General features: G+C 44.3%; 1 protein-coding gene across 1 annotated transcript in view; it reads right to left on the minus strand.

Annotated features, from left to right (window-relative positions):
- The window catches only part of T265_00012 (hypothetical protein), a gene marked incomplete at both ends in the record, with an annotated part of 21,156 nt that extends 10,825 nt beyond the window's left edge, over nucleotides 1–10,331 (minus strand). Inside the window, 5 exons of the mRNA XM_009163669.1 lie at nucleotides 3,740–3,811; nucleotides 9,298–9,828; nucleotides 9,873–9,956; nucleotides 9,997–10,059; nucleotides 10,101–10,331. Coding sequence (XP_009161933.1) covers nucleotides 3,740–3,811; nucleotides 9,298–9,828; nucleotides 9,873–9,956; nucleotides 9,997–10,059; nucleotides 10,101–10,331 — 981 coding nt within the window. The remainder of the gene's footprint in view (nucleotides 1–3,739; nucleotides 3,812–9,297; nucleotides 9,829–9,872; nucleotides 9,957–9,996; nucleotides 10,060–10,100) is intronic.
- Nucleotides 10,332–11,538: the final 1,207 nt, after the last annotated feature.

Here is an 11,538-nt window from a genome sequence, read left to right on the forward strand (position 1 = left end):
ATATATATATATATATATATATATATATATATGGCCCAAACGGATCTTCTTAAGTTTATATATATATATATATACTAACGTATTTAGCGTAAAGCCTGCCTAAGAAGGATATTTGGTTTACGCTATACCCAACCGTGTTGTGGTGCTCTAGACAAATAAAGTTTGATTGGATTGACGGCATAAAAAAACAACCGACCGCGTGACAGCCGAGGGGAGAAGCTGAAGTTTCCGTACGCGTTAAACCAGTGTTTAGGCACTGATGGAGTTCAAGTTTATTGAAGGAAAGCAGGTGCAAAAAGAACATCTGAACGCTTACTTGAACAATACAAAGAGACGTCAAGTTAGAATGGACACTAGGGTGAGGATGGAACAACATGAAAGGCATGCGACGTTGAAAGGCTGATTTCCACGATGAACTTACTCAGTCTTCACAAAATTACAGTCTCAAACCTGTTGAATTGTGATCGACCATGAAATGCAAAAAGTAGGAGCATCACAACCCCCGCTGTTTCCAGGTAGCAAACCTACTTGATGTAAATAAATAGGTTCACGGTCAATCAAATCGAACAAATAAGTTGTTTGAGATGCCTACCTGGTGAGCCCCAAGAAGTGAAACTGGACGCGGTCTGTCAAAGAGGTTCCAGTACTCACATGAGCCGTGTGTGCCATCGAAAGAATATACTGCGACTACCGTATCAAAGAAAACACAAAACACTAGTCACTCAAGGGCATGGATGTGAGATGGCTACTGTACGGCTTTTAGCTACTTTGGCAGAAATTTGCACAGGCACACTTGATAGTGCACTCAACGCACGAACTGCCAGGGCCAATATTGCATTAGGTCGCCTTGAGAAAGAAGTCTAACATGAGGAAGATTTCCGCATGGATAACAATAATATGGTGATCGAGCTGTTGAGTAGTCTCAACTGCTGTACGGTAGCTTCGCTGATTTTCTATACAGTATACACAAAATCCTGTAGACCAAGGGGGAGTAATGCGTACAGAAGACCGGAGTTCTTTGAAGAACGAGTAGGGTGCACCATGATGCATAGCAAGAAGACAAAGGCTTCCATATGTTGACATTCCGCTTTTACCTCTGTAGTCGCAATTCCAAAAGCCGCCGGTTCTGTGTCGCAAATATAGACAAAAACAAAACAGTGAAACGGAGCGCATAAGGTTCAGTTCTCGAATCCAAGGCAAGCCGACAGCTTGTGCCAAGGTCTTTTGTCCGCACAAGGTGCGGACCCACAAGGTGGGTAAGTATTGATTGAGCAACACGGCTTCACCGAAAGCTAAAAATTTAGAGTTGAAATTCTGCAGTGAAATTATGAACGCTGTAGCGGAGTCAACTTTGTGACTAATGGACCGACTGGTGGCCTGCAGGCTGATACCCGATGACCTACCTCATCGACCGGTCACCTGACAAATAACGAGGCAAATGTCCTGAGAACGGTTCGCATAAGATCCTATCTGTTATGCTAACTCATGTTTGACCACAACTGCATGTGAACTTGTACACAAGGTGTGTCACGCAAAGTGAGGTAGATCGGGTACAATACGCGACACACATCGGAGATCGAATCACCTCATCGATGAGAACCGAATTAGTGAAGTGGCTAGCTACGTACGATCGTTTACACCAGGTAATTTGTACCATATGACTGTGATTAAGTGACTTCCCTTAGACTGCAGTCTGATAAAAACTATTTTCTTCTTGCTGAGTAGTCAGGCTCCCACTTATACCATGATGTGGTGTGGATCATTATAAATTTCTCTTGGTAATCGTTAAAAATCACCCTCCTATTTAGGAACTCTTCCTCCTGAAGAGTCAGGAGTACAAGTCTGGTCGAACAAAGTGCGCACCAGGTTTCGTTTACAGGCTAAGGGAGTAAAACTGGAAACTACCCAGTCTGTGAGGGCTTGCGGTTAACTGAACGCTTAAAAATGCCACCTGGGTGCCTCGCAATGAGAATACCCAAAGGTGCAGGACTGTTATCGGTCTCTGCCCAAAAGACACTGAAAGGTTGGGATGTCATCTACATTACGTTTTTGGAATATGACATCGAAGATCTGGTTGGACAGCTGCCTTTCTATCATGCCTAAAGAGACATCTGCCAGTAAAGGTCCAAGTGGGCTACTGAATGACACGCCACTGAATCGTTTATGATCTTAGACTTCCAATCCAAAGCGGATGTTTTCAGTACACAGGACGATCAGTTATCTTAAATGTACTAAGGGGATACTTATGGTAGCCTGGTGGATGTTAGCAAAATCGCCTAAACAGTCTACAGTCTGGCGCAAAGGGACGCTGCTATATGAGGAGTTGATGTCTAGAGAAAACATCCTTTGTGAACTTACCAAAAAGTGGTCAGGAATTTGCTAATTTTTCACACAGTTATGTGCAGGGAAATCACGTGTAGGATTTGAAATTTAGGCCATCTGGCTACCCTGTTATAGGCGGAATAATGAGTAGGTCTCACAGGTGCCCCACATTGGAGGATTTTGGCTGCTATCCGTAGGCGTGGCGCTTTAGTGCCAATACGTCCGAGTTGGTTGTAAAGTTTGGTGAAAATAAAACAGTGCAACAATGAAGTTTAAAGTTTTCGCCCAATCTGCTCTTCTATTACTGGTTCATACCAAGTCCATTGTCTTTTCGGAACTCCCCTTCATCACAGAGTAGTACCCTAATTTTAGCTATATATTCCACCTTTCCAGGACCAGAACACCTGATCCTTCGTTCCACACGAGAAACGCAACATCGCTCATCGGTTGTGATTGCCCAATTGGTTCTTTGTTAGGACATCAAGGTTGATGTATACATGGGGGTAAAAGCTCAGGAGATTTGTCCACAAATTTGACTTTGGACCATGAAGCGTTCTTAGATGACGCAGGACAAAAAGATCCTCTAAGTGGCCATTAGGATTCCAGAAATAAACGTTGATCTGGTGCCTTTGGACAAGTTTAGGAGGTATTTTGAATATTGTTCCCAGGAATAAAACCACTGTGTTCTGGCGAATGAGTGAGTTGCTAGATTCTTGACGGTAACCGTAGTTGAATTTGCCAAAATGGACATTTTCCCAATTTCATGGTGGTATTGTTTCCTGCTAGCCTCATTTGAGATGGATGTCCAAAAAGCGCATCCGGAGCAAACATATTAATAGTTAGCCAAATAACGGATTTGCAGCACGAAACGCTCAAATCACTGCCGCTCGCGTAGCCTTGCACCACATGTCCGGGCGAACGTTCACAGACGAGAACCAACGCATACCCGAATTATACGATTTTTTACGTATGCGAATCCCAACGTATTGTGCTGTGCATCCCTATTCTGCCTTTTAGTTTAGCTTGCTTCATTAGACCGTTCTCACTAGTGAAACGATTACCCACTGTAAGCCTCTATGCTGAGTTTGCATCTTTGTACTATGTCACAAAGATAACCATGACTAGAGTAGAGAAGAATCAGCAGAGCCATCTTGCGCCGCAGGACATGTTGAACTCAGGCCATCGTAGACCAGTGCTAAATGTCCCTAATTCTGGCAGCCTCGCGTTGTTTTGACATAACCCCATTAATAAAGTTGCTGAAAACCGTCCAGAAGTCCACTACCTGTACCACCTTTCTCGGGGCTCATCAGGTCTGCGTATTTCCGAGATTCCGTCAACCACATTCCCTGCACTAACACTGCGATTCGATCGGTGACGACAGAGCTGAGTGCGCTATGTTATTCGTATGACTACTCACTTCATCACATCCAGGCGCTGTGACTTCATTCAGCTCGACCTCGCGTCTGATCAGAGGTGTGGTAGCAACAATCTGAGGTAAGCAGCATCACGTGACTGATCAGTTCACTACGAGTTTCAGCTGAAAACGCAATGGGCGATTTTATAGGACAAATAGCCCTCCGATTTACAAGCCGATTAGCATCGTTATATATCTAGCTCATTGAAGTGGTGACTGACGTTTTTGTCAGCCGATGATTTCGTGGAAAACACTCTGCGTAACACTCAGCAGTTGTCCTTTTCCTTCATTCACACCTTTTTATGTGTGTAGGCTACCAAACTACGCCTACTGAGAACACGCAGTTCAGTGGATAACATGCCACAGCGTGCAACGATTCAGATACCAACAACCTCGTCGTTTCAGTTTTCGCTACCGTTAGCAGAAAGTTTGTGCACACATCGGAGCACGTTGTGCTGCGTGGGGTCCGCCCCACGTGACGTCGCTGCAGTATCTGGTACCAGAAGCAGAGTTAGCAGGTTCACGTTAAATTGGAAACAGGGAGGCGAAACCTCGAGCGAAGAACTCTCTCAGGTAGAATGCCATCACCAAAACACATTTTGCCCAAGCTACTGACTGTGAAGTCAGTCAAGCTATTGCCGAATTCCCGCAGATCCACTGGTATGGAGAGCGTTCTACCTGGTAAAGGTCTCCCATCGACGTTTCACCGGCCTATCTCCACTTTTATCTGAACTTGTTAACTCTGGTTCTGGTACCAGATATTGCAGCAACCTCAAGAGATTCATATCAGGTGCACACTCAGTAGCTCCTTTCAGGATTTTGTAGTATGGAAAATTTTGAAATTAGTTCATCCGAGGATGTATATATGATGCACAAGTAGCATCATGTCAAAAAACTTACTTCGATATCTCTAATATCCTGCCATTTGAGACAAGAGTTGGACTATGACTGGCTTACTCTCTTGGAGAGTAAATTATACGAGAGATTCAGTGAGTATCCAGTTGAGAGGACAGCGCCACCTAATGCGCTAAACTCAGGCGGCCGCAGACCAATGAACATCTTCACGGATGTGCTTGTAGTGCTTCCATAAGAGATAAGCGTTTACAGGAAACATCATTGTTTTATCAGGCGCTACCGTGTCCTCTGGCGACTGATAGATTGAAAAGCAGTGCACAGAAGAAAAACAAGCATCGGTGTTTAATTACAATGTGGTAGGTGTCGCAAAGTGAACGGACAGTCAAAGCATCCTAGCGCAAAAGGTGACTAGTCTCACGCTTACTGTTTTTATCCACACCGTAGAGAGCAACAAGGATGCCACGCTGCCTCGAAGGGATTGGGTCGTAGCGCGGTACGACAGTCAATGAGCTGTACAGCCGATGCAATGTCCCCACCAGAATGGCCAATGATTGGTTGTCTGGCAGGTATGGTCTCCCAAATTCAGGATAGGAGGCATACGGCCGCCTTTTCCTTAAGACGAATTGCCGTAGTGGTCCTACACACGCTTCCTTGCAGTTGGGTTTTTGAGTTACAGATTTCTTTTCGGAACTACAAGTTCGTCCGGCTATGCTTCGGCACTCTAAGAGTACCTCAGCCCATACGTAGCCATAAGACACATCAGGAGTAGCTTAGCTGCTGTATACTGCAGGGTGGATAGGCGGAAACATGAGACTGCTAGGCCCTCATCTGTCTTTATTATCCACACTATCGTCTCCTAATCTTCTCCCTGTCTCACTTTGCTGTGGATTCAAGTTGTAGGCACCTGAAATCACCAACCATGAGAGCATCCAGTATTTTGCCAACGCTCATATTTACCGTTTGACATCCATTTATCAAACCGCCTATCCCCAGTTTCATTGCGGCCTTTATCGGTAGAGACTCACCCAGTTTGGCCAACATACTGCTCTTGCGAGTAATTTTGGTACTTTGCTGCATTTCCGCAAATCGTGTACGGCATACAAGTTTGATAATTACGTGTATGGCATCCTCTTCATTCAAGTATCACAAAATCCATGAGATTCTGCAGGGACCGATGCCAGTATTGGCACAGATCTAAACTCTATAACTGAGGTTTCCTTGTCTGTATGCCTGAAAAAAAGTCGTCTCTGGGCCACCGATTTTCCACTTCAATAAGGTGTCGGAATATCGATCGCTCGACGTCTGGACACAAACCGACTGTGGTTTTGATTGTGCGAAGGACACCTTCTGCCATGAAGATTTCAGCTCAATGGCACATAAGAGTATTTCCATTCAACACTACATCACATTGAAACTGATCGAAATTTTTACCATACGCCTTCGAGGAGTAGAAAAAACAAGGTGGCGTGGCTCTGAGACCCATTCTGGCTACCTACTACAAACTCACTGAACGATTATTAGGTGTTATAAGACTAACTCGTTTATTCCCTATTCATAAAGGCCCACCTCTACATCAGAACGTAAAATAATCGTGGCCCTTTATCACTGTTCCCCTTGGTTTAATATGGCCGGTTAGGATACCTGAAAGAACTGATACTCTTGTATATAGAAAATGCAGTGTTTGAATTCGAAGATGAGGCACGTAGACCAATCGGTGGAGTGGATACGGGTGGTCCTGCTCAAGCAGGTGTCGCAAAGTGAACAGACAGTCAAAGCATCCTACCGGAAAAAAGCTTTCTAGTCTCACTCCTACTGTTTTCAACCACACTGCATCTATCTTTATTAAGGAAATAATCATCTCCCGGTCGTAGTTCTGTCGGTAGAGCATCTCCAAGTGATGTTACAACAGCAACACAATCAGTTCGAAAACGCCCAAATAAGGCTTACTGAATGTCTGATTGCAGTATGTCGGAGAAAGCTTCGAAAATAGATGGACCTCCGTCTCCTCCCATAGAGGCCAGTGTTAGCTCGATTACTGAACATTGTCCGTTTACATATTTTACAATCCGCAAACTCCTTCTTTACCTCAGATCCCACCATGATCCTGTCCCAAATAATCGATGAGCAATTCCTTGTTCGTTTTTTATGGCCAATGTCTAGGGAAGGGGTACCGTAGAATTAAGTACTTAGGCCCTCGAGCGAGCGCTTTAAACTCAGCACCATGGTTGATGATCAATTCCAACATCTCGTCCTCGGTCTTCAATCGCCGCACGACGCAGATATTCGGACCCGGATGCTGAATCGAATTGAACAGAACTCAGAGTTAACACGTCAGGAACTGACCATTAAAGATCAGATAAATATCCATCTCAAGGCTGATGTTGAAATTCTCGTTAACTTTCAATTCTCTTTGTCTGGTATGGGGCACAAGTTAACTTCCAAAAGGCAGTAATATTTCAAACGGACCCTAAGAATTCCGCACATACCCTGGTTGGTTTTTTGACGAACGTCACTTTTCATACCAGCGTCGTTAGCGAAACCACATGTTCAGCAAGTACAGTCACAAAGAGGAATGCTACGGAGACAAGTTCATGAGCTTGGGCAAACATCGGCCCGACGAAATGACACAGTCAGTGGTGATTACAGCTATATTCAGTAGTAAATCCCCCAGTCGATGAAAATTCGTCACAGTATGTATGAATGGTACCCTTGTTATCCTTTCATTAATGGGGATTCTGACCTCACTCTTGTTTCCAAACGAACCTGGAACGTATTTTGAAGACCACCAGTGGAACACACCGTTCGTGATGCGTCTAGTGGAATTCTCAGACTGACAGGAAAGGTGAATTGCTCCGAAACGTTCGATGGGGTTACAGCTGAGGCCAAACCGTCGATCTGTTGGAACATACGCAGCACAGGGACTATCCAGCAAGTAGCCTCTGCCTCCGGTTATCCTCTCACCATAATCTATTTTGGGGAATCCTTCCAGAAGCTTGCAAATTTGTACCTACGTCCCCACCCTCCAATTTACAGCCCATGTTCAGGCGTATTACTTCCCCATTGTCCTGAGATTCAAGAGGAAGCGAATGGTAGAAGGGTAACCACAACAGTCACAGATAATAAACACTGATTCAAGGATGTGGGGAATGCTGCCCACGGTGGATGCAGGGTCAAATATTACGTCAAGCACGAGGAACAAATCAGATCACAGGCATAACCACGTCGAGTGAATCAACTGCAGGCAGAAGACGGTGGCCTCATAAGAGAAACATGTCGAACGGAACACCAGATGGCGATGACATATCTCCGAAATGTAAGGTCCTGTACTGTTAGTCGGTTCATTCTAAGGCGTTTAATCCTAAAATAGCATCATCACTGCTTAGTGGAGAAAGATCGTGCTACACAGTACAGGTGAACCAAACAGAAGCACACTGATATAAAAAAGTGATTACGAGGAATCGATTACCCACGGCGATCCCCAGAACCAAGACTTAATAAGGAATGAGGCTGGCGAGCTGCCATCCTGTATAAAACAAGGACATCTGGATTTACTGAAAGGTCACTGAGTATAGCTGACGTGAGTGTAGCACTTCAGAGAGCAGACAGCTAAACTCAATATCGTTGCATTTTCGGGGACGCTTTCATCCCCATATGAGTCTAAGCATGAATTTTTACATAAGGTAAGGGGTCATGGATTTACCCACCGGATTCATTGAGCAAAAACGAACCGCCAAAGACTACAATTAAAGTTTCCGCAGTAGCTTGGTGTGCACGGGACACTGGGCATAGAATAGATCCGAAAAATTGGATCTTGAGGCAGAGACCAAGGTCACACCAGAGCGACTGGTAATCGTGGCATTGGAAATACCCAAGAATCCCAGACTGAATCTCAACAAAAATATTGTAAACAGTGATTTCCGATCAGCCTGGTCGACACGCGGTGGTTCACGGTCACTAGGGCAGATAATTCTGTCGTACAAGTAGTCCGGGTCTAAAGTACAAGGACCAATTAAACCAAAATCCCCTTTATCTGTCACCCCTCAGCTTAATAGTCCCAGCACTCACTAGACGAAAAAGGAACCCAACAGAAATCATCAAGTTTAATGGCCTTGAACAGAAAACCAAGACCTTCAACCCGATTAGGTTTGAAATTTTGGCCTCAGTCCATCCGTCGTAAGTCATACTCATCCTCACTAACCAGCACAAACTTTTGAGCAACATTTGGCACCGATTGTGTGTAGCGGGTTTTCGGTTCTGCGTCTTCCCTAAAGCTCGCTTATGGTCGTAAATTATTCATCTGGAGTGGCGAATCTTTTGTATCAAAAGTGGTTTATGGCCTGGCAACTAATCCACAGGTTATTCATCATGTTTCCAAAAAAAGTTCCATTTAGCAGTTTGCCATGAAACAGCTTACCGTCTTTATAGGTAGAGAAAAGGTAAAAGTGCAAAAATTCTACTGTAGAGATGTAAGAATTGTACTGATGTGTATATATTTATAGAAACCGTTTTAATAACACCACGAAGCATCACTGGTTACAGCAGCTGCCTTTACTTGTAATCGAACCCAGTGCGTTGAGTTTATGAGAAGTCTCCAGTTGGTTAGCAATACAGAACAAGAAATCCGCTGTTTGGTTCAACCACTTGGCCAGGGTCAGTTCGAAAACACCCTATGAAATCACGTCAGTCAGTTGTGTGTTGAAACTTACAGCAGGCAACGATGCCATTGGAACTGACGAAGGTAGTGGTATCAGTATGGGACTCACACTGTCCAACGGAGATTGGAAGCACAAACTCGGGGTATTCAGTGATTGAAGGGTTACAGGTGTACCTCCATTGATCGATGTCGCCTCGTCACTCGGTTTGCTGGCTTCGATTTCCCCTCTCTCAGTGGAATTAGGAGGGGTGTGAAACTGATAAGACACTGAATCTTCCAGTGATCTTTGTCCGTTTAATAGATAATCTTTCTCCTTTAAGTAGATCTCTTCAGCTAATCTGGCAGCCGTTCCGGCACTGAGATATCGGGCACTCATCCGGACATACGGCTCTCCATGTTTCTTTTTCGCATTTCTCCGGCACGCCTTCAGATAAGCACAGATTCTCTCACGATGATAGGCATCTCCTAGTTCGGGGAAGTTTCGTGCCAAGGTTGAGCACAAAGTGTGAAGTAACGACTTCGGCTGATGAGAATAAGTCACTGATCGGTCCATGAAGCCATCAACCAACTTCCGCAAAACCAACTGTGCTTAGGTTAGCAGGCGGACCACTTGATGTGAGTACTTACGTTGTAGGTTATTTCCCTTTCTGAAAAGTGTTTGCGTTCCGTCTGTTCACCAAAGTTTTCGCTCAATTTTCCATCCTGAAACTTCTGAAAACGGAGATTAAGACGAAAGGTTAAAAACACATACATCCGTAATTACACTACCGTTTGTTTCCAACTCTTGCTCAGTAGACATCTGCCCACCAATTGACTAGAAAAATGAGTAGATTCACGTCTTGTACAAATGCTTACCGGAATTCCTGTCGAAGGATCATTTTGAGAATGAGTATTCTGTTGTATTGTCTTTATACCTATACATGTGGTTCCGAAATTCGACGAAGATGTCGGTTCGGTATCATGAGGTGATTTCTCAAACTCCAATGGTGATTCTGGCTGCACAATAACAAGTTCTCGTGTCTCCATTTCGGATTCCATTCTTTGAGGCCCCTTGTAAACACTGCTCGCCGAGACTATTTCTCTCATATGCCAACGCACATTTAAATCCACCTATCGCAGTGTGATTAACAGGCTGACCAGTGGTTAAATACCCACTCTAGTACAAAGCACGCGCTACAGTGCTATCGATCTAGGCAGTAGTTGGGCCCGTGCTTGTTACAGTTAAACGGGCTGTAATTATCGATCCATGGCTGGAAGCTCCCACCTTCATAACCTGAAGCGCATCCGACCAGCGTGAATCATGTGCCAAGTCAGTACTACTATTTACAGGACGTCTAGCCCTATATGCTACCAAAAGTCGAACACAAAACAATTGGTTCAATCTTGCTTTACATTTCCACCTTTACCAAACAGAGAAATCATTGTGGATCCAAACGGCTCCCATTGGGACGGTGTGACTTGCACGCATAGAGTGCTGGTAACGCTAACTCATCTGACAGACATTTATTAGTTCTTATATCGAAAATGACGTTTTTATGTTGCAGTGTTAGAAATAAATGGTCTGAAAAGAATGAATGAGTTATCAGTCAAAAATACCACGCAAGTAAACAGAGAAACAATCCGAATTTCCCCATGCTAGCGAAAAAACAAATGAATGATTGATTGACTGATTGACTGACTGACTGACTGACTGACTGACTGACTGACTGACTGACTGACTGACTGACTGACTGACTGACTGACTGACTGACTGACTGACTGACTGACTGACTGACTGACTGACTGACTGACTGACTGACTGACTGACTGACTGACTGACTGACTGACTGACTGACTGACTGACTGACTGACTGACTGACTGACTGACTGACTGACTGACTGACTGACTGACTGACTGACTGACTGACTGACTGACTGACTGACTGACTGACTGACTGACTGACTGACTGACTGACTGACTGACTGACTGACTGAAATCAATCAATCAATCAATCAGTGGATTATTAGAGTGCCCAGTAAGTTTTCGCCTCATTCAAGTCTTCTTCCTGGCGAGATAGATACATCCCTTTTCGTACCTTCCGCAAAAACCCAAACAACCAGAGACCAGCTCTTGTTGACCTCTTAACAAAGGTATAGAGTTTACTTAGGTCCCGTGTAGATTTGTGGAATTGTCATCTTAATCATTCTTTTTAAGTTATGCTGAGAAAGTGACCCGCACAATGACATAACATCAATTTTGTTTGATTAATGAGCGATTCCGATTTGATGGCAAGGTTGTAGAGCGTTTTACTAA

The sequence above is a fragment of the Opisthorchis viverrini genome (assembly GCF_000715545.1).
Source record: "Opisthorchis viverrini unplaced genomic scaffold opera_v5_1, whole genome shotgun sequence".
In the NCBI taxonomy this organism is placed as follows: Eukaryota; Metazoa; Platyhelminthes; class Trematoda; order Opisthorchiida; family Opisthorchiidae; genus Opisthorchis; species Opisthorchis viverrini.